The sequence below is a fragment of the Cucurbita maxima genome, unplaced genomic scaffold (genome assembly GCF_002738345.1).
Source record: "Cucurbita maxima cultivar Rimu unplaced genomic scaffold, Cmax_1.0 Cma_Scf00017, whole genome shotgun sequence".
In the NCBI taxonomy this organism is placed as follows: domain Eukaryota; kingdom Viridiplantae; phylum Streptophyta; class Magnoliopsida; order Cucurbitales; family Cucurbitaceae; genus Cucurbita; species Cucurbita maxima.
This window is the reverse complement of record NW_019272033.1, coordinates 2,544,565-2,566,490: the sequence shown is the minus strand read 5'-3', so window position 1 is coordinate 2,566,490 and position 21,926 is coordinate 2,544,565. Positions and strand designations below refer to the sequence as shown.

Genomic DNA, 21,926 nt, shown 5'->3' with positions numbered 1-21,926 from the left:
TTAAAGAAGAATATATTTTTAATTTCGAGTATTAATTCTATTTGGTATTTTTAACTTTTAAAATATTATACATTTAACCCTATATTTTGAGTTTAGTTTTTATTTAAAAGTGTAAAATCTAAAAAATTATGGTCCAAAAAGAAAATAAACTCAAAATTGAGGATTGAAAATGCAAAGTTTTAGTGAATGATCTTTCGAAGTTAAATTTGCAGAGTGGAATCTTTAGCGCAGCAATGGCCGTCGAGTTAGCTCCGGTATCGAAATTTCTCTAACGGAGTCCTCCCTTTCCGGTTCCGGTTCCGATTCTCTTTCTTGATTACGTAGCATGATTGTTCCTTTAGGGTTCAATAAGATTTTCAAATATCGAACATCGACTGCTACTTTTTCTCATCGTCCCGGCGAAATCATTGAGTTTTTGTTGTGTAGTTCAGAAAATTGCTGCATTCGGAAGAACACAAGAGCTTTCAACCATGGATCGGAGGAGACAACAGTTAGAAACGGTGGTTTGGAGCCCAAAGCTTCGTTTTCATTCTTCCGTGATATAGGTGCTGTGCGAAAGAATGTCACGTTCCTCGAGAAATGGAACCCTTCCTGTAATGGCGGCAATAGGTTTGGATCTGGTGTGGGGTATCGGTGGGTTCATTCAGATAATTCCGTCGATACTTTAGAGAAAAGTGGAGAGGAATCTGCTATTGCTTCTACAGATGGAAGTAGTAGCGAGGAGAAGAAGAAGACGAGGAAGAAGCTGAAGGGTAAAAGAGCAGTCGTGAAGTGGCTCAAGTTTTTCAGGTGGAAGAAGAAGAAAGAGTATGAGAGAATGACATCGGAAGAGAAAATTCTGTTCAAATTGAATAAGGTATTTTACTAACTTTCCCTGATTGATTAGTACTTGACTTGACGTCTGTAAGGTGTTTGATGAAATGTTTGAGTGAAACCATAGTGCAATTTCGTTGAGAAATATCTGTAAGCAGCATATGGTAGAGACTAGAGAGATTATTCCTTACCAATGATGATTTGATTCAGCCAATTCCTGTAAATGCTAACTCGATCAAAGATTCTAGGAGGGTTTTAGTTTCTTTAGGGATATGATTTAGGCTTGGGCTATTGATCTTTGTGCAAAGTTGTCAACATGGCCTATAAACGAATGGATTGCATGAACAATCTTAGCAGGGAAGTGGCACTCGTTTTGGAAGTCTCGAGTTGATGAATAAGTTGATGCTTTGGATGTCCCAAGAAAAATTACTGGGTAGCTCTGCTTTGGAGAAGAATATCAAATTGTAGAGGTCAATTATATTGAATGAATGAATAACTCTATTGCTCAAAGAAAATTTTATTTATGTACTGTGAGATCCCACATCGGTTAGGGAGGAGAACGAAACATTGTTTATAAGGGTGTGGAAACCTTTCTCTACCAAACGCGTTTTAAAAACCTTTAGGGGAAGCCCAAAAAAGAAAGCCCAAAGAGGAGAATTTATGCTAGCAGGGGAATTTTGCTCTGCTTTGGAGAATAAGATCAAATTGTAGAGGTCAATTATATTGAATGCATGAACAACACTATTGTTTGAAGAAAAGTTTATTTACGTACTGTGAGATCTCACGTTGGTTGGGGGAGGAGACCGAAACATTTTTTTTTAAGGGTGTGGAAACCTCTCTCTAGCAGACGCGTTTTAAAAATCTTGAGGGAAATCCGAAATGGAAAAGCCTAAAGAGGACAATATCCGCTAGTAGTAGGTTTGGATTGTTACATGTACCCTGGTTATGGTTTATGTGAAGTGAAGATTCAAACTTTTGATCACTTTGTCTGAGATATATCCCTTGGCTACATGAGCTATGCTTAGGTTTACTACTTAGATTTTCATTATTAAATTGGATAAGATGAAATAACTTTGTTTCTACTTAGATTATTAGGAACAAACTATCATCCAACCTTTTTGTTTGCGATGATAGTAAATGTAACAGGAAGTTAAAGCTTGGTACATTTTGATGTCTCTCTCAAAGTCCAACTGCATTCCAGCTCTTGTAGTACATTTCATTTACTTGATCGACTTTAAAGAAGGAAGGTTTATAAACGTTGTATTTTTTTTTTACTAATTTTCGGCTTCACTATAATAGGCGCGTCGAAAAGAGAAAAGGTTTGTCGAAGCTCTGGAAAAAATCGAGCCTGCTGATTCATCAGATACAACCCATGATCCAGAGATATTGACACCAGAAGAACACTTCTACTTTCTGAAGATGGGTATCAAGGGAAAGAATTACGTGCCGGTTGGAAGACGTGGGATATTCCAGGGCGTAGTTTTGAATATGCATCTTCACTGGAAGAAGCATCAAACGGTGAAGGTGGTAGTAAAGACGTTTTCACCGGAAGAGGTCAAAGAGATCGCTGCAGAGCTAGCGAGATTGACCGGTGGTATGGTGCTTGACATTCATGAAGAGAATACCATAATCATGTATAGGGGGAAGAACTACTCGCAGCCACCCACAGAGATAATGTCCCCAAGGGTCTCTCTCTCTCGAAAGAAGGTTTGTATATGTATCTCTATCTGCTATTTGTTCCTTCGGTTTGTCCCGGAATTTGTCGAAGAGATCGAAAATCACACGTTGATATGCTCATGTCTGCAAGTAAATGGTTGATCCTAAATTGTTTCCTTTCGGACGTGCAGGCTCTGGATAAATCGAAATATCGGGACGGCCTTCAGGCAGTGAGAAAGCATATTCCAAAACTCGAACAAGACCTCAGGTTATTACAATCACAGGCTAAACTGAACTGCAAGAACAATGGTGATTCTGTTGAACATGTGCAAGAAACCATAAGCGACACAAGTAAATCCAAGGCTATGTCAAAGGATGCCAGAAGAGTTAGTGAACACTGGTCTGATGATTCTTCTCCTATGGATACAGGAATGAGTTCAGACTCGGAGGACTTGTCTGATATGTTTGAGACCGAGTCCGATACAGAAGCCGATGAGGAAATGGAAGAGCCTCCTCTATATTTGAAAGAGTTCGAAAAATTTTCAGGCGAAACCGAAGATCTTCACGACCAATTTAGAGAGATATCCATGGACTCTAAGCAAGCGAAAATATTGGAGGAAGATGTCAATTCACCTGAATTCGACGAGGTCGATCGATTGTTCTTGCGTTCGGCATCACTGCTGAAGAAGAGAAGAAGATAGATAATGGGTTGCCAAATCTAGTAAGGTATGAATTGATATTTATAATGTTGTTATATATGTTGTTTTCCCAAGCTATTTTCTTCCTTTGCCTGAGGTTATTGAGAATTGTTGAACATTTATAAAGGAATGTTTGGTTCCCTTCTCAAATTAACGTGGAATCTCACTATCTATCCTACTTGGAGCTCGGCGTTCTCGCTAGCACACTGTCTAATATCTAGCTCTGGTGTCATTTGTAACAGCTCAAGTCTACCGCTAGAATGCTTCATTCTCCTCTCCAATTGACGCGGGATCTCACAACATATTTAAGTTTAAAGTGCAATTTGATGAGATTAGAAGTTCATACGGGTACAATAATCCTTCATTAAAGGGTTAAAAATTTATATATATATTTTTAACAAATTTTAAAGTAAAAGTTATTAAAAAAAAAGAAAGAAGATTAAGAACCATAATGAAATTTTGTTTGAATAATACAACCAAAGTTAGGGGTTTAAACGGTAACCACGCCTTTAAAAATCCTCAAAAAGTCAAAGGCAGTTTAATTTTATTTTTTAATTTTTAATTTTTAATTTTAATTCATTTTAAAATTTTCCCGCGGACCCCGGCGTGCCTTAACAAACGCTGTCCCCTTTGCCCCACCATTCCCACCAAATTCACTCCTTCCTCCATTACTACTCCCATTTTCAAATTCCTCTTTCTCTCTGTTATGTCCTCCGCCGATCCCCCTTCCTCCTCCTCCTCCTCCTCCTCCTCCTCCGCCGCCGCTTCCCCCGCCCACGCCGGCGTCGGCCTCGGCTACGGCATCGCCATCGCCGTTAGCATCCTCGTCTTTATCTCCACCATAATGCTCGTCTCCTACGCTTGCATTCGCGCCAAATCCACTCGCCCTAGACCTAGACCTAGACCTTCCGCTCCTCTCCCCCCTCCCGCCGCCGACAATGTGGTGGTTCTCATGGTTGGATTAGACGGCTCCATCATCGAATCGTACCCTAAGTTGGTCCTCGGAGAGAGCCGCCGTCTCCCGGCCCCAAACCACGGCCCTTGCTCCATTTGCCTCTCCGATTACCAGCCCTACGATTCCGTCCGCTGCATTCCGGATTGCCGGCACTGTTTCCACTCCGCTTGCGTCGATGAATGGCTCCGGATGAGCGCCACTTGCCCCCTGTGTCGAAACTCCCCTGCTCCTACCCCTGTTGCTACTCCTCTCTCCGAATTCGCGCCTCTGGCTTCCAACGCCAGGTGATCCTCTTCCCTACATTTTCAGGTTAGGGCTTACAAATTTTCTCCCTCAAGTTGTGTCTGATTTATTCACCTACTTTTCACAATTAGGCTTTGATAGATTTGTGTCTGTTCATCACTTTTGTGTATTTTAATTTTTTTAATAAATGTGCACGATTTCCTTTCATTTTGTTTCTAATAAGTTAGATTGAAAAATTGCCTTCTAATTTTTTCATTTATTTTTTAAAAAATTACATTTATTCTTTTTAACCGTTCAGAAACCTTTCATACCTGTCCTAACAAATACTTTCGAATTGAAATTGAGATTTAAACAAAAATTTTAATCTTCACATAGTTCGATTCATATTATTATTCTAAACCTAATTTTTATCTGAAATTCATAACAATTAGTCAGAAAAGGTTTATTTTTAAAAAAATAATATATTTTTTTTAACAAATAATTAATTTAATGATATTTATATAGTTTAGTTAGCATATTACTTCAGAATTAATGACAAAGAACAAAAAAAGTCGAAATTTATTTAAAATTATTATAAAATATGAACACTAAATCTCAACTTTATAGTCAAATAGATTGGTAGAATAGAATTAAATTTGGTACAATTTTTATGAAATAATTAGAAACTCTTTCCTTCCTCTTCTCTATGATTGTCCATTTTTCTTGGTTACTACAAAATTTTACATTAGAGAAATCGAGTCAATGTAATAAACTATAATTTATAGTTATTTGAAATATAATTTAATAAATAAAATACTAATAGTCTTATAAAAGATTCTCGAACCTATATGATTGATAATATTTTTAAACATAATTTAATAAATAAGATAAATAGTTTAATTGAGTTGTTGAGTTAATGGAAGCATGTGATTTCATTGAAGTTTGTGAAAAAAAAAAAACTTAGAAATTGAAAAATGATTTTCCCTAAGTTGTGTTTATGAAAGTCGGCCGGATTTTGTGCTGCATTGTTTATTCACTTTCGTTCAAATGGTTCATTAATTAGGATCATTCCCTCTCTCGTATTTTATACGTTTTTAAAATTTAAAATTTTAGATTACAACCGAGAAATTTGGTAGAATTCTTTGAGAGTACATGACTGTGTAAAATTATGAAAGAATTCTCGATTGATTTCCTAATTCTTCCACTAATGTTAATATATATAGATAGGTAATTTGGGACGTTCTCCATTATCATTTATTATCAAAAAAATTTACATAGGTACAAGTGACTCTTTAATACATAGTATCTATTCATGCATGTATCTACTAGTGACCCTTGAACAAATTAAGATCTAAAATAGCATGGTCATGATCTAAATTAAAAATTTAAGTGGTACGATTCAATTCAATTTAGTTTTAAGAGAAGTCGTAAATCAATTCAATTTAAATAAGTTCATAATCCAATCCAAACGGTATAGATTAGGTTGAATTGATCAATCAATGATGTGATGTTTTACCTTCCAATAATTTAATTAAACAATTAGATATTTCGATATTGAAATATTCTTTTCCCATTTTTTCTTAAATATGAATCACATGATTTTTTTTTTGGTAGAAGTCTAAGTGTCAGTAGAGTGTCAACGAGCAATAGTCCAAGTCTTAGGTTGGTTGATATTCACTTCTACGCTTTCTATTTTAATTTTATTTTTACAAAATTCAGATTTTCACATAAGTTTTTTCATTCATTATTTTTAGTTTACTTTAGTGTTTAACTCAAGTTTGTCTGTTTTAACGGATTACATACTATTATTCGTCATCAGTTTCAAAGTTTTAAAATGTATTTATTAGAGTGAGATTTTTGCATCCTTACCATCAATACTTATTCTACTATTCAACTAATCCTTTAGCGGCCACCAACGTCAATGTCTTGCTTTAATACCATTTGTAACCGTTCAAGCAAACCTCAGTTTTAAAACACTGTTTACTCGATAGAGGTTTCCACACAGTTATAATAAAGTTCCAACTAATATGAGATTTCACATTAATTCTAATTTTACTATACTAAAAAAATAAGTTTAATTAGTGGATGAGTTGTGGTTAGGGGTGAAATGTCACTCGAACCTAGAGCTAGCTGGTTCTCCCCGGGTTTGAGGCGCAGCAGCAGTTTTGAATTAGGGGAAAAGTTTTTATTAACTTTACTGAATGATAATGAAAATAAGAACTAGACTTGTGTTTTTTTTTTACGGTAGAGTAAGTTTAGATAAACATTCACTGTCCACGGCGGAGGGATCCAAAGATTCACTGGAAAACGTTGTTAATGCTGCTTGATGAAGCGAGCGATTCCGGCGAAGAGGTGGTCCGATGCTGCAGCTGTTTCGGGGTCCATTTTCAGGGCGATCTTGTTGAGATAGAAGCTATGTCCCATTCCTTTGCTCATCAGAATCTCTACTTCTTTATTTGCTGCCTTCATTGCTTCGTAATACTCCATTTCGGTGTCGATGATCAGATCCTTCTCCGCGATGCACAGAAGAAATGGCGGCAGATTTAGGGATTCAAGCGGCTGCGCGTTGGCTCCCATTGGACATGTAATTGGATGATCCTTCGTACTCCCTTCCGGTAGTGCGAGGCTCAGAAATTTGTCTACCATATCCAGAGTCAAGAACGGCGATTGTGGATTCTCGATCTCCGACTTGCTTCGTTCGGACCGAACGAAACCAGGATGAATCGGAATTCCACCGGCGAGTTTCACTGGAGAGAGATCGGCTTCTCCGGCTAGGGCAGCGACAGAGTGAACAAGATTTCCGCCAGAGCTATCTCCGATTAGGAAAACGCGATTGAAATCCGCATTTTCGATAATCCAAGGCTCGATTTCGTGACCTAGAGCCACCGATTGCAACCACCTGAGAGCGGAGAAGCCGTCGTCGACAGCCGCGGGAAGACGATGCTCTGGCGCTCGGCGAAGGTAAACAGACACACAAATTGCTTCGGCGGATTTCACGACGTCGGTATAAGTATGATAATACATAAACCAATCCGCTTCGCTAATACAAAATCCACCGCCGTGAAAATGAACAACAACCGGCAATTTCTCTCCGCCGCTGCATTTTACCTCCGGCAGATAAATCCGAACACGGAGACCGGACTCCCGATCAATCACCAAGTCGCGAACGGCGACTCCATCGATGAAGTCGTCGTGAGGCGGCACAGACTCCGCCACAAACTTGACCTCCGGCGGTCCAGTCCAGGTCCGGTCGACGGAGCCGTCGTCGAAAAGCCTGAGCCAGCCAGAGACGTCGAGAATTACGCTCTTTCCATTCGTCATCGGATCCGTCTGAACAAAAACAGAGTTTCTGAAGAAGAGGATCGAATTTGAAAAGAAAGTGTGAAGAAGATGAAGAACAATGGATCGGTTTATATAAGAACTGGAAATTGGAATGAACACACAGAGGAAATTACTGACGCAATTTCAGGTTAGTTCCTCTGAAAATCACCCATACTTTTCTCTGCAAATTCCTTCTTGTTTTCTGTCGCTTTCATTGTTGATAAAATATTTTTATCATTATAATTTAGATAATATTTGACAATAAAAAATAAAATAAATAATATTTTTGTGAAGTTTTTTTTTATTATTATTTTATTTTTATAGAAAAAATATTAAAATTTTAGTTTTAATTTATTATAAAATATATAGTAAATTAATTTAAATGATATAATCTTATAAATCATGATAATTTATTACAATAAAATATTTATTTAATTTTAATTAATCATATTTTATTATTATTAATTATAAATTTAATGTGAATAAATTAATTATGCTTATGTTATGTCAAGAAATTATTAAAATTAGTGTTGGTTGTAAATAAACAATAAGTAATTAATTATAATAATTAATAATGAACCCTAATTTCTTAATTTGTTAATTAATTAATAGTTTTAGTAAATAAGTAATCTATTCATTCATTTGTAAAAACGAATGATTATTAATTTATTTTATTTAAACAATTAATTATATATTAATGCTGGGAAACAGAATCAATTAGTTAATTAATTCACAAATAAATTAAGAGAAATATATACATACATATATATATATATATATATTGGTTGCTTTAAATGAAGTCTATACCTAAAAAAAGATCAATTCTGATTTTCTGAAAATACTAAAAATTACATAATTGGCTTTTTTATTTTTTCCTTTTTGGAAATTCGGAAATTAAAATACAATTTTTTTTCAGAAGACATCCAATTTTTTATTTATTTAGTCAAATGGTAAACTTAGTTCTAAACTTTCATAAAAATTCATGAATTCACCAAATTTTTGTAAAATTTAAATTTGTACGTAACAAATTAATTAATTTTAAAAAAAATTAATCCGACAAAAAAAATTATTTAAATCAAAATTGAAAATTTAAGAATCTATTATACCAAATTCAAAATTAAAAACGGAATTGCATTTTCTTGTAGAGATGAGTAGGAATATCCTTGGAAATTGCTCATAAAATTTATAAATAAATTGGTCAACGGTCAAAAAACATGTTATGAATGTTCAATAATTTGTTGTTTTTTAAAAAATAAAGTAAATTGTTGACCGAAATTATTAAATAAAAACCATATTCAATTTAAAGTTTAAAGATTCCATTTTAAATAATTAAACCTTTTTTTTATGGTTGAATGTAAGTCGGCAGTCCCCATCTTAAAATTAAATTAAATCATTTTCAAGTGTTTTATTGTAGCATAATATTTTAATTATTTTTTGATAAATTATTGTTAAATAATATCCAACTCCATACAAAATAATGTCATACTTCGAAATTTTCAAAAATAAATAAATATTATGATAATATAACAATTAGGATTTTTCAATTAATATACACTTCTATTTATTACAAATTTTGGTGGAATTTTTTTATAGTAATTATGGGCAGAAAATTAATGGTGATTTGATTGACTGTTTGTTCCAATTATGATAAGGTTTAAAATTACAGAGATTTAATGATTAATTATTTCTAGAAAAGGAAAAAAAACAAAACCTTTTTTGAGTGGAGGAGCTTTCTTCCAACAAAAAAAAAGAAACAAAGTCTGAAAACAAATTAAAAAAAGGAATCGAAGAGTTTTTTTAAAAAAAGACTAATGGTGTGTTTATAAATAATAAAAATCAAGTCTTTCACAAACTCGATAATACGTAATCAAATGATCCAAAATCGTGAGGTCGACGGGTCATCAAATGATCTAAATCCATGAGGTTGACAACGGTCATCAAATGATCTAAATCCATGAGGTTGACAACGGACAATATCTGCTAGTATCAAGAACACAAACATTAGATAGATACTAACAGAAACGTACTCCCTCTAAACAATATTGTTGAAAGGAAGATAAAACATTCCTTATAAAAGTGTGGACCTAATAAATGCGTTTTAAAACTATGAGGTTGACAGCAGGTCACAGCGGACAAAGCATATCGATTGAAGCTTCAACGAGTGCTTAAATAAGACAAACATCACCATTTCAATTTTATCGATTCCAATACGCAATTTTCCGAGTTCATATCCCTCTATATATACCATCATATTGAAAAATGGCATGTAATTCATCAGACTTGTAATAAATGAACAAGAAAATTTGAAATACATTTGTAAAAGCTTTCAAGGAAGCTTGAAGGAGTGCTTAAACAAGGATTGAATTCCCTCCGAATAAAAAACATCAGGGGTCACTAATACGGAAGTGTATTATAATAAATGAGCAACCAAAACGTTGCCTATGTAATCCTTCAACATCATCAGTGTTAGTGTTCTACTGCTTGATTTCTTCATGATTTGATTTGATTTGATTTGCTGGCGAAGGGGAAAAAGGGACTCTAAAAAACAATCCATAAAGATAACTTGTTCATATGCACCATATACTTCGTAATGTGCATACATTTCAAGATTCAAGTTATTCATCGCTCATGTTTTCTGCATGCCATTTGTTGAAGCCATTGACAAGGGCATCCCTCATCCATGCGTGCCTGCAGTTTTCAATTGCCTCAGGTATGGTCACCCAACTTCTGTTTCTCGTGTCCTGCTCCGGCCATGACTCAAGCTCCTCGTTCACAAATAAAGCATACATAGCTGCTCGACACAATCCGTCCGGAGTAAACTCATCTTGCTGTGTTTTACTCTTGAAGTGATAGTCTCCTAAGAATCCCTGAAAACCGAGATTTCAACGGAGAGTTAGTGTCAGGCTAATCTAAATGGGAGGAAAACAAATACAAAAACAACAAAGAGAGAAAAGCAGCCGTGCATCTCCTTAGAGACGTAACTGCCCCAAGTGTGAAAACCTCTATCTAATAGAGGTGTTTCATTTATGAACTTTTAAGCCACACTTATTTTGCTTCACACATCACCTTTGACAACTTTAACAACTGCACTTACTTAGGGATATCAAAGAATAGGCATGGGGGACACCCTCAAGCCTTTTGTTTGATATCCCTTTGACAACTTTAACAACTGCACTTACTTAGGGATATCAAAGAATAGGCATGGGGGACACCCTCAAGCCTTCTGTTTGATATCCCTTAGGCATGGGGGACACCCTCAAGCCTTTTGATTGATATCCCTTTGGCATGGGGGACACCCCCTTGCCCCCACTATGGCCTGGCCTTGGCCCGTTTTGATTATCTCCTCATCTTTTCAAGTACCGCAGGCTTGAATCTAAAGGGGAAGCAAACTCAACATTACACCATAAAGAGTTCTTTTTCTTTTTTTTTTTTTTCCATAAAACAAGCCAATGAACAAAGAAGCTGCTAAACAGCAAGAGATAGAGACCATGACACATTCCAAAGAACAGAAACCAAACAATTGCCCAGCCACACACATCCATGGTAAGACAACTCCAAACAATCCTAACAGTCATCCAAATGATTGTTTAGCCAATGAGGGATTTCGCGCCACGGAATGGATCAGCAACATTACCCAATCACAAAGAAGTGTAGATATAACAGAAAAGAACATGACCAAGCTTATTCCTCCTTATAATTATCTAATTTGGACGTTCAATTAACATAAAACAACAAAACATTTGAAACATTATAACATTAAATGAAACCAGGTAAAGTCTAAGAAGTTCTACTTTGACCTCCAAATGTTGAGTCATCTTTTATATCCATTAGCCATATGGTTGGAGGGTTCTGTCTAAAGATAATGCTATTGGATATGCAACTTTCTAAGAAATAATTTCAGCAAATAAAACAGAAAGATAAAAGAAAAAAGGGGATAACGAGGTATTCACCCCTAGCCAAGGAAATACAAAAGAAATATGACCATTGTAGTAACCTAAGCTGGCATGCTTCGCAAATAATGCAAGTAGTCTCAATTGAGCTATAACATTAAACAATCTACAAATAGTTTACACAGATAAAACTACTATACAATAAGTTTGACATATAAACTAATTTATGACGGAAATAAATAAATAAAGGAAGAATGACAATCAAATAACCACAGTTAGGTGAACTTTCTATGCAATACAAGCCATGTTAAAATGTAAATATAGAAGTTATATTTTACTTTCGCAAGAAGTACTCTCTGATATTCAAAATGAGGTAAAACGGCTAAACCAAAACATCCTATAAGTAAGGGAGTCTAAAAAAACCCTCCAACTTGTGTGGATCAAAAAGGGGTTGTAATAAACACAGAAGATTCTTTAAAGAGCAGCAAAGAAAATCATTAAATCTTACTATCTTCCACTTCTCTTGTCCCTGCAAAATCTATAGCATTTCTTTCCAGCCAAAACCAAAAACAGCTTTTTAAAAACTTCATTCCAAGAAAACTTTTTTCTCAGAGTGAAAATAGCTCTCCAGTTACCCTGAAGTTCGCTTTTACGCATATCTACCAGCCACCGTAATGGGTCAAGATCCTCCTGGAAGTCCACTTCATATCTCCCACCAAAAATTCCTGGGCCTTTGAGTTGATCTGCTTCTTCTGACCGGCATTGTTTTCGGGAAGCAAAGTAGTCATCACTCCTTTAGTCCTTCCAAATTTAAATTACCAAGGATATACTGTTAATGGTGTTCTTTATGCTACTTCTAGCAGCAAAGTTTCCTTCTTTCCAAAAAGATGCTTTTCCAGAGTGGTGGATCAAGAACTTTCAGGGGAGGTAGATGTAGGAGTTTTCCTTTCCCCTTGACGATAAAATAGTAAAAATATTTTAAATCTACTAAACTTAGAGGAAACTAATATTGTTGAATTAATGGAAGTACTTTCACTAACTCTCCAATCTTCCTTATAGAAGCTTAGTATACAAGCCTTAAGGATGGATAGTGATGGACTTTGATTTGTGATTCATAACCCTCATAGTTTCTGCATAGATACCACTCATATATAAGATTTTATCAACCCAAAGGACAACCCAAAATCTTTGTTGTCCTATTAGAAGTTTTTGGCTAGATGTAAACAACACCAACACCTTAAAGTAATCATCACCAAGGCAACAACTAACAATCAATAATGCTTCCTCTAGATTTGTCACTGAAACTCGCAAAATCTCTATGCTTTTAGCCCTAGGATTACCCACCTTTGGACTTAGACTTGGTGACCATAGACCAGCAAAATCCCACATTGTCTCATTAAATTAAAGCAAATTGCAACTTTCATGACTCATGAAACTACCGGTCAAATATCAAATGGATAGCCACGAAGTCAATGAGGTACTAGTTCAAAGGAAAAAAATGTAAAGTAACTCACATAGAAACACCAATTAAAAATTGTTTTGATAAAGAAAGATATACGAAGTGGATTGGTAGCCTTAGTTTCTTATCAGTCACAACCCAATACCTTTAGTCTTCATCCTAACTCTATCTGTTCTACTAATGATGAGTTAAAAAAATTCATTACTCCTTCACAACAAGGACAACAACAACATCAAACAAAAAAAAAAACAAAAAAACAAAAAAAAAATCAAAGGAAAAGGTATTAAAAACAATACTCTAAAAAACTCCTATTTCAACCATGTTCTTTATATATGTTAGATGGGAAAACCTTAATTTTCACAAAAAAAACAATGAGAACAAAGCTATCACTATTATAGAGTACAATAAAAACTTTTGACGCTCAAGAAAATTCATTTCAAGCATTAAATTAAAGTACTATTTCACCATAAGTTGACCACGAACGCCCGCTTCTTCAATAGCTTCCCTTACAGCAGCCTCCTCCACCGTCTCATCATTCTCCCAGCCTCCCTTTTAAAGAAAATGCTGATATTAGAGATAAAATAAGCTTGTATACTTCATATGAGAGAAGCAAAAAAGCAGAAGTTCAACCTTAAGTTCCCGACATAGAAAATTTTGCAAACTATGACACTATATATGGTAAAAAACTCAAATCAAATTTATGTATTCTCATTTTTTTTTCCTTTTTTTAACAACAAACAAGCACTTTTCATTAAATTTGAAAAGTTGCAAGCAACCTCATTTTGGAATAAATAACATGTTCGGGTGTAGTGTTAGGGGGACAACTTATACCTTTGGGAACAAAAGGCCCGGTCCACTAGGTGTGTCAATCATAAGCACCTCCACTACTTTATCTGAAACTTCATCACTGCTGCCATCGGAACTTCTATACCTAAAAGGAATACACCTACAAAAGAATAGCAAAATTAGCATCAACAGAAAATGCAGGCGAGGCATTCCTGTCATAAGTTAACCTTGTGACTAGACATGAAGTTCATGCATCAATTGCATTTTAGTTAAAGAAAAAAAAACATAAAAACTTCAGAATTGTGAATAATGCACAACGTCATAGGAGATGTACAGGAGTAGCCCCAGAGTATAATGCAATTCTTAAGGGAAATTTAGTTAAATTTCAAATGAACCATCACTTATTAACTACAAGAAAGTATTAAAGAAGCATAAAAGAGAGTGATAAATTGTGAATAATCTACATCATCACAGGAGATGTGTAGTAAGAGCCTCAAAGTAGAAATTAGGACTCACCAGCCAACCAATCATATTTCCAGTATTACACGTCATATATCAATAAATTCTCAGATCCAAATCGAGACTTCTCGAAACCCCTAATCGATAAAAGAACCCAACAACGAATCACAAACCACCGATACCCAAGCAAGAACCACAGTGAAAATCAAAGCAGTCAATTTCCACAAGGGTAGTAAAAAGAAACGTAAATGACATTGCCGACAACCTCATTTTCACCAACCTTTGACAAGAATGGTCCACGAAAACGACTTATAGATACACAGATATATAAACATCAAATCACTGGAGTCTACGAATATTAAAAATGTAAATATATAAATAATATATTGGTGGGAATGTACCCAGCAACAAGGCGACAACCGGCATCGTACCGCTGCTGATGCCGTCCAGTGCGGGCCACCAAATCAGACATACTAAACAAATATATACGTATACAAAAACTATCGTCCGTCGGGCTCAGCGTTTTGAGACGAATGCAAAATCCTGCACATCGCTACAGCAGAGGAAAAATTCCGCCATTGTCAATCTCTCTCAGAATGGACAGTCAAAGACGATCTCAAACTCCATGGAACAGTGGCGATGATTGTCGATTGTTAGGGTTGGGGAGAGGTAGTTGGTTGCAGAAAGGAGAGGAACCGAGATGGAGGAGGTTGCGGCTGAAGCGGATCTGGCGGTGGGGTTGGGTCAAAACAGGGGAGGGGATTTGATGGTCAAAAGGGAAAACAGTGGGTCCAGAAGGGTTTGGGAGAATCCGGTGGATTCAGCACCAAGGAAATATATATGGAGGGGAAGATGACCGTTGAGATCAACGGGTAAGGGTAAAATGGTAAAAGTGCCGTTCTGTTGGATGGAAATGCTTCGCGATTTGAAAGCTTTGAAGTAGTCTTTCCTCGTGCGCCGTAAAAAGCTCCGATTTTTTCAAAACGCTTCGATTCCGCGGGCCTAATTTTTGTTTCCTTCCCCTTTCCCAAATAATAATAAAATTCAATTTAATTTTTAATATAAAAATAAATAATAATACCAACAATTATCCATTTATATTTCCTAAACTTTACTATTTTATCACTTAAATTTTTAAAATTAATAAATTTAAATCTTAAAAGTATATATAGTAAGTTTGTATTTTACTTTTATGATAATTTTTCCTAGATTAAGTAAATTCTAAATTAATAATTAAATCATAAGTGCATCCATTTAAATTATTTATTAGTTATTATAATCATTAAAATAGTAAAAAAAAAAAAATATTATGTAATTTCAAATAAGTAAAGAATGATTTATTTTTAAAATATAAATAATACAATTAACCATAAATAAAATAAACACAGTGTATTGTTCATGTATTGTGACATAGTCGTACTATTCGAATTGTATGGAGTAATAATTTATAAGGGGAACTTAAATCCCATTACGATTTTTTTCTCTTCGTCGGACCATCTCTTAGGATGTCACAACCTTCGCTCGAACATACTTATCGAGAATCAACTCACAAGTCAACTTCATAATTAGGACATCCCAAACATTGCTTTCTCAAATTGTTTCGAGTCTCAAAACTGTGCGATTGAGTGTGAGAAAGTGATCAAGAGAAGTTCACTCGCTAAATATATATATTTTAACCGAAAAATAAAAACAACAAATGAATAAATAATCCTATTACAATCTACCTATGATAACTCTAAGTTACTCATACTAAATAGGAAGACATCAAATTCCAGCTAATTCTCATATGGGACGGCATTCTGGCTACAAAACGTAAGAGATCTGAGTTCAAGTTAGATACCCGGTGGTGGCTGATCGACCTTTTGTCATCCAAAACATTAAGGAACTTCGCTAAATTGGGAAGAACAAGCTCTCTGCAATGAAGATGTAACAAGGGCACCTTGGATAAAACACTCCCCTTTTGCACATCCAACCCTTTCGGCCTTCGCAACTTGTATGGCTTCCCACTTATTGGCTCGATGTCGACCCGGGGCATTTGTTTCCACGTCCGATGTACAAACCAACCGTATTTGTAGTCACCAACAATGGGTGTGCCCAGAGCTTCAGCACAATGGATCCGTAGCTGAAAGATGGCAAATCATACAGTTTAAAGATTTGGAAAAAATATCATTTCTATTCGTTTGAATTTCAAAATGGTTCACTTCTACCCGAGTAATTTTCGTTCGGTTTCTAGATTACAAAATGTTACATTTTTATCTTTGAGTTTTTGTTTCCATTTGGTCCTTTGGTACCATATTTACACTTTTATCTCCATTAAATACTCATTTTGGTCTTTTCGTGTTAACGAGTAATGAATTAACTAGAAGTTAACATCAAAGATCAAAAGTGAACATTAATGGAAACGGAAAGTAAATGGGTAAAATGGTGAAACCTAGAGGCCAAATGAAAATTAAACTTCAATAAAACTAGATCAAATGAAAATTAAATTCATAACTAAGGAGTAAAAGTGTAACATTTTGAAACCTAGAGACCAAAACAAAACTAGACTAAAAACCTATGGATCAAAAGGATAGCTTCCCCTAAGATTTTCATGCATAAATTTGAATGAGTCTGTTCGTAGAAAAGCGAGAGAGCTTGAAGTACCTGATGCTTTCGGCTCGTGCGTGGGCATAGTTCAATCCATGAACAACCATTTATTGTGGGACCAAGCACACGATATTCAGTGATTGCCTCCTGAGAAGCTTCAAAGGATGTTTTGTTTGCCAAGACAACCCTCTCGGTCTTCCCATCATCAAGAAGCACCTACAAACATTATAACACAAGTAAAACGACATGAAATGTTCCTTGAAAAACTTGTTTGGGCCATATTCTCAAGTTCTTGAAGATATGTTGAACAGTTTCTAAAGGCGTAACGATCGACATATAAACCAACTGCCAACCATATGATTGTAGTCTAATTATCAACTTATTAGAAAATACTGATCTCTAATTATTAACAATTCCAGAGTACATTACTGCACCTGAAAAGACTGAGAATCATTAACATTGATCCCAGAGAGAGAGAGAGAGAGAGAGAACCTTTGACAAGGGAGCCGAGATTAGGCCTTCTCTTTCTCTGGGGCAACCAATTACTAACGCCCAATACTTTTGATATGTTGCATTACACGCCTCGTCCCAAGCCTGAAATCATTGTTGAGCATATTGTAAACTATTAACAGTTAGAAATTTTAGAACATTTTTGAGCCGTAGTTATACTAGGTAAACATCTTAAAGATAAACCTCTTCTTTGTTTTCGTTTAAGCTTCAATGCAGTTTTTATTAAGCACCTTACATGAAGATTTCGCATTTCTTATATTGCTAAATAGCCATTGTAGGTGGGCTACACTTTCCTTTGTTCTCCCCATCAAGATAATCCCGCTGCTTTCTCTATCCAAACGGTGAACCTAAATGTGCATCCATAAGAATAGACAGAGGAAGAGCATTAAATATAGAGCAACGCAACCAAAAATGAAACAGGTTGAAAAATAAGAAATAACACTAGCTTCTACGTCCTTATTTTGAAGGAATAAACAATTCTTGAAATGAATAAAGAGGAAACTTAATTTCTGTGTAACTTCCTTCAGTTGGGATAAACTTTTCAATGAAAACCCAAGCTTCGGGCTATACAAAATGAAGAAAAACCCACTAAAAAGGAGCTTTATCTATCGAAATTTATCCCATGTCTAGGAAATACATACCTTAGTAATTGCTACAAGTAGCAAGTACTTTTATTGTACATTACGAAGATTTCCAATTGAATTACAACGCCCTGGCAGCGGCATCAACCCATCTTATTCCCATAACACATTTCATGAAGATCTTTAGCTTCTTAATTCTCCTTTTAGGTAATGATGATTGGGATGCCGATTCAGAGATTAGTGTGAGTAGTGTGGAGTTCATCTTGCCCAACACAAATAACACCTTGAATTATTTTTCTGAAAATTGTTTTCAAAAGCTCTAGTTTCCTTACTTCGGGACTATGACAACGAGTTTTCACTTCATCCTTCCTCAGTTCCAAGAAAATTTGATTCTCTATATTTCTACTTCTTGCGGCCTACTCTTGCTGATGACAACCGTGTTCAGGTTTGATTTTGTCCCTACCCTTGGCATATCACGGTTTTGTTTCCTTCTGGAAGAGTGCTTAATGTGTCCAGTGCAGTGTAGAGTTTTCTCTTTGCTTGTCTCGTAGTTTCAGACTCTTTGTTTGCCTCCTGGTTGTTTTCCTTCTTGGATTCGGGTTCTTGGTATTCTCGGCCTTTTGGTTTCTTGCCGCTGCCTTCAAGTGTTGTTGTTGTCAGTTTTTAGTCTTGATTTTGTTTCTAGAGCTGTATTTGGGATTTCTTTGGTTGACAATTATTTTGTTATGCTCATTAGATTACTTACTTTTTATGATTTTTTTGTTTTCTTTCTTTCACTCATATGTGGAGTTTGTACCTTTGAGTATTAGTCGTTTTCAGTTCATCAATGAAAAGTTTCGTTTCTTATTCCCTTAAGTATCCATCAATGACACATTAACATAATTACTTAGCTGTTTTCTTTCTCATTACAGAGTCTTTTAATAACAATATCTACATAAGTTACTTGAACGTGAACAAGAAGCTTACCAACTTGGGACCGTCATCATAATCATAAGATAATGCAGCAGCCGCCAACGCATCCATACTATTATGAACTGGAAGATTCCCCTGTCAAAACCATAATTGTTTCAAAATATCAGAGCACCTACTTTACCTCCCACCCCACCTTCCCACCGACCACCAGAAATAAAATAGAAAACTATAAGAGATTACGAGGTAAACCTTGACGGGTAGTCTGGGGGGTTTATTTAACACGAGAATAGCAGAATCCTGAAATTTACAAAATAAACAATCAAATGAAATCATGTTTAGCATACAACAGAAATCACATGCCAGGATAAAATGAAGCAATAGAGAGAAGGGAATTAATCATTCATCAATCTCAACCAAGGTTCATTGTTGATTGTACATAAGAAAATGAGTATATCTATGTGGATCTTCCCATACCAAGTATATAGCAACTGCTTCTTGTACGTCAATGGATAAAACACTGGGAGATGCATAAATTGCAGCAAACAGCAAAGAGGAGAATGCAAGTTAAACTCAATACTTGCCTTGTACTTGACAAGTCTTTGCAAATACTTGATTTCATCCGCGTTTGGGTGCAATGTGCCACTTGGTATAGTGTCAAATCTCCTAGAAACCCTCATCTCTGCAACGGACACAGGTATATGGACTCGTGCCCCAGTTTCCATAATCTCATTACTCCTAATCTGAAAGTCATATGGTAATGAGTTAATAGCCTTAAAGACCAACAAAGAATGACTTCAATAAGTAAATGAAACCAGATAATACATACGCACTAACAACATATCAGGAGCTTCTAAAAAATGAACCATAAGATAATAGGCTATTTATTCAAGAAACAACACCTTTCTCATAGGTTTCAAATTTCCTTCTCCATCCAAGCCACCTGATTGTGGACATTGCACCTGGACCTGGAAAAAGGAAGATAAATTTAAACCCAGAATTGGATAGATAACCACCGATCCCTTTTCTAAGAGAGAGAGAGAGAGAGAGAGAGAGAGAGAGAGAGAGAGAGAGTTTAATTTCATAAGTAACATTGAAGTTGTGGTATATCCTTAAACATATATACACGCAAGTCATTAATTCAGTTTTTCCGCGGACACCAACTGAAACTCCAAAAGAAAACAAGTCCAATGTACTTTTTCCCACAGTGGCAATGTAAGTTTATATATGGAACTCAACTATTTTAAACAAGCAAGAAGAGTTTAAGTTCCCATTAGTATTTACAACTTACAAGTTAGCACTGATCTCACAGCTCAAAAATATGACGGAGATTCTCGACATTACAAAAGTTACAAAAAGCCAACAAAACTATAAATATAGCAGGAAAAAGACAAAAGGACAAGACCAATTGGCTAAAAGAGGAGTAAGTGTTCTTACTTACAAGACCTTTTCTGAAATGGGACTGAATTACAGAATCATGAATTTCATCAAAGTAATGCTTGACCCATGTTATGGCAGTGACATGAGTTGACTCCCCAGAGAAACCAATCTGATTCTTCCTGGGCAAAGGGTAGCCAGGAAATGGGGGCAGCGATAGGAGCTGCCGGGGCTTTGAGCCTTCTTTAGGACTACCCAACTGCGCTACGTTGTTGGAAACTCTAATGACAGGCCTGGCATAAGCAGGTGGAGGAGGAGAAATTCTAGAGTAGTATCTGGCTGCAAGTAAAAGATGTCGTCGTATGCTCTGCCGCATAATCCTGCAATCTTTCAAGCAAAACAGCCCCTAAGTGGTGGTTTTTTTTGTAGCTTAATCGATTTCCCTGTGTACAAGTGTGTTAATTTCAATTTCAACAGTGACCCTTATTTTCAACCTCGGAGATTTTCATTCAATCTCTACTTGTTGCAAACATGAAATACTCTAATCAGCCTGATTCGAAGCTTTACTTCTTTTTTTATATGCTAAATTTCTATCAAGCTTAGCACAGCCATTTGTAAATCACAACAACATTGATCAAAACGGACAGAGAAGTTAATTATCATTTTAATGACTGAGAAAGTGTGCCAAGTTTTAGAGCAGACCAGGCAATCAATTATGCAAGATTAGACAGCTAGTAGTTTGATCCTAAAATTGATGGATGATTCCCGAGTGAGAGAGAAACGAATACTGGGGACACAACCCCTAAATTATGGTACTAAACAGGGAAATTTTGATTCTAATCAATAACAGAGACGAAAAACAACCCATAAATTACCTCCGTAGATGATCAGCGATTGAGAGAATGCCGACAAATATGCTTGCAGGTCGCTTCCGCCCGTTAATGGAAGGGGGAAAGTGTAAACAAAATTAAGTGCCCCTTTGGCTGCTCCCGCCTGTTTCTCTACCGACTGAAGTCGATGTGCGAGTACTACTAGGCGAGAGGAGGGGAGACGGGAGGTGGGGCGTCGGTTTGCCTGCCTTCAAGCTATAAATCAAATATGGATACCCAACGTCTCCAGATTCGCTCGTGATGGAAGATGATGCTACGCTTCAGAGCTCACTCCCGTCCCCTAGCTCCTTTCTAGTGTCGACGGAGAACTTTCCTACTACCAACTGGCGCGAAGTGGGGCGGTTAGAAGTTCCAATTGACCTAATGGACGTGCAGAACAACGTGAATTTGACTTGGTTCTTTTCTTGGGTTTCACCTTGCATTAGTCTTAGTTTAGGACGGGCTCGACCATGTCCAAAGGTCTAAGTTTTCTGTTAGTCGATGTTGTCTATTTTAACCCGTTACATATTGTCGTCAGTCTCACAGTTTTAAAACGCATCTAATAGGAAGAGGTTTTCACATTTTTATGAGGAATGTTTCGTTCTCATTTCCAACCGACGTGGGATCTCGCCTTCGTGGGCCCAGCATCCTCCGACCAATGTGGGAATTCACAATCACTCTCTTAGGAGCCTAGTGTCACAATCGCATTTTTTATGGCAGCGGACTTGTGATTGTGCGGCACTCACTTTCCAGCGACAAGTAAGCTAAGTCAATTCGTTCTTGCGTCGCCTACGGCCAAACAACGTATGCTCGAACCTCTGGCCTCGGTTTTAAG

The 21,926-nt window shown here is 36.1% G+C and overlaps 5 protein-coding genes across 9 annotated transcripts; 2 read left to right on the top strand and 3 right to left on the bottom strand.

Moving 5' to 3' along the window:
• The first annotated feature begins 176 nt into the window (after positions 1-176).
• Positions 177-3,396, top strand: LOC111492128 (uncharacterized CRM domain-containing protein At3g25440, chloroplastic). Of its 3 annotated transcripts, none has more exons than XM_023141355.1 (4): positions 177-856; positions 2,113-2,520; positions 2,661-2,820; positions 2,899-3,396. In XM_023141355.1, exons 1-4 carry the CDS (start codon positions 326-328, stop codon positions 3,168-3,170), a joined length of 1,371 nt encoding a protein of 456 aa, XP_022997123.1. In that variant the 5' UTR covers positions 177-325; the 3' UTR covers positions 3,171-3,396. The 3 variants fall into 3 exon arrangements, with proteins under 3 accessions (XP_022997123.1, XP_022997122.1, XP_022997121.1); XM_023141354.1 differs by having other exon boundaries at positions 178-856; positions 2,661-3,217; positions 3,248-3,396; XM_023141353.1 differs by having other exon boundaries at positions 178-856; positions 2,661-3,396.
• A 435-nt stretch (positions 3,397-3,831) lies between these two features.
• LOC111492227 (putative RING-H2 finger protein ATL69) lies at positions 3,832-4,517 on the top strand. Its single transcript, XM_023141504.1, has one exon. The coding sequence runs from the start codon at positions 3,874-3,876 to the stop codon at positions 4,408-4,410; it is 537 nt and encodes a 178-aa protein (XP_022997272.1). The 5' UTR covers positions 3,832-3,873; the 3' UTR covers positions 4,411-4,517.
• A 1,989-nt stretch (positions 4,518-6,506) lies between these two features.
• On the bottom strand, positions 6,507-7,879 carry LOC111492182 (probable carboxylesterase 15). Its single transcript, XM_023141442.1, has one exon. The coding sequence runs from the start codon at positions 7,663-7,665 to the stop codon at positions 6,658-6,660; it is 1,008 nt and encodes a 335-aa protein (XP_022997210.1). The 5' UTR covers positions 7,666-7,879; the 3' UTR covers positions 6,507-6,657.
• A 2,016-nt stretch (positions 7,880-9,895) lies between these two features.
• On the bottom strand, positions 9,896-15,086 carry LOC111492230 (nudix hydrolase 16, mitochondrial-like). 2 transcript variants are annotated; one of them, XM_023141508.1, is made up of 5 exons: positions 14,661-15,086; positions 13,846-13,960; positions 13,480-13,563; positions 10,067-10,532; positions 9,896-10,013 (listed from the first exon to the last, which is right to left on the bottom strand). In XM_023141508.1, the coding sequence occupies exons 1-4, from the start codon at positions 14,729-14,731 to the stop codon at positions 10,281-10,283; spliced, it is 522 nt and encodes a 173-aa protein (XP_022997276.1). In that variant the 5' UTR covers positions 14,732-15,086; the 3' UTR covers positions 9,896-10,013; positions 10,067-10,280. The 2 variants fall into 2 exon arrangements, with proteins under 2 accessions (XP_022997276.1, XP_022997277.1); XM_023141509.1 differs by lacking the exon at positions 9,896-10,013 and having other exon boundaries at positions 10,159-10,532; positions 14,691-15,083.
• A 658-nt stretch (positions 15,087-15,744) lies between these two features.
• LOC111492130 (RNA pseudouridine synthase 3, mitochondrial) lies at positions 15,745-21,487 on the bottom strand. 2 transcript variants are annotated; one of them, XM_023141358.1, is made up of 10 exons: positions 21,098-21,487; positions 20,287-20,609; positions 19,748-19,813; positions 19,430-19,588; positions 19,098-19,145; positions 18,903-18,983; positions 17,586-17,702; positions 17,338-17,439; positions 16,903-17,061; positions 15,745-16,381 (listed from the first exon to the last, which is right to left on the bottom strand). In XM_023141358.1, exons 2-10 carry the CDS (start codon positions 20,596-20,598, stop codon positions 16,004-16,006), a joined length of 1,422 nt encoding a protein of 473 aa, XP_022997126.1. In that variant the 5' UTR covers positions 20,599-20,609; positions 21,098-21,487; the 3' UTR covers positions 15,745-16,003. The 2 variants fall into 2 exon arrangements, with proteins under 2 accessions (XP_022997126.1, XP_022997125.1); XM_023141357.1 differs by having other exon boundaries at positions 15,746-16,381; positions 20,287-20,602.
• Positions 21,488-21,926: the final 439 nt, after the last annotated feature.

Bases quoted from the DNA above. Each gene is read 5' to 3' on its own strand.
- LOC111492182 (XM_023141442.1), bottom strand. From the start codon at position 7,665: ATGACGAATGGAAAGAGCGTAATTCTCGACGTCTCTGGCTGGCTCAGG.
- LOC111492230 (XM_023141508.1), bottom strand. From the start codon at position 14,731: ATGTCTGATTTGGTGGCCCGCACTGGACGGCATCAGCAGCGGTACGAT. The intron at 13,961-14,660 runs GTACATTCCCAC...ATTCTTTTGTAG, and splicing joins GGTTGTCGCCTTGTTGCTGG to GTGTATTCCTTTTAGGTATA. The intron at 10,533-13,479 runs GTGAAATAGTAC...CTCGGTTTTCAG, and splicing joins GCGTTCGTGGTCAACTTATG to GGATTCTTAGGAGACTATCA.
- LOC111492130 (XM_023141358.1), bottom strand. From the start codon at position 20,598: ATGCGGCAGAGCATACGACGACATCTTTTACTTGCAGCCAGATACTAC. The intron at 19,814-20,286 runs GTAAGTAAGAAC...TCCTTTTTCCAG, and splicing joins CCCATTTCAGAAAAGGTCTT to GTCCAGGTGCAATGTCCACA. The intron at 17,440-17,585 runs GTGCTTAATAAA...CAATGATTTCAG, and splicing joins ATGCGAAATCTTCATGTAAG to GCTTGGGACGAGGCGTGTAA.
- LOC111492128 (XM_023141354.1), top strand. From the start codon at position 326: ATGATTGTTCCTTTAGGGTTCAATAAGATTTTCAAATATCGAACATCG. The intron at 857-2,112 runs GTATTTTACTAA...TCACTATAATAG, and splicing joins TTCTGTTCAAATTGAATAAG to GCGCGTCGAAAAGAGAAAAG. The intron at 2,521-2,660 runs GTTTGTATATGT...TCGGACGTGCAG, and splicing joins TCTCTCTCTCTCGAAAGAAG to GCTCTGGATAAATCGAAATA.
- LOC111492227 (XM_023141504.1), top strand. From the start codon at position 3,874: ATGTCCTCCGCCGATCCCCCTTCCTCCTCCTCCTCCTCCTCCTCCTCC.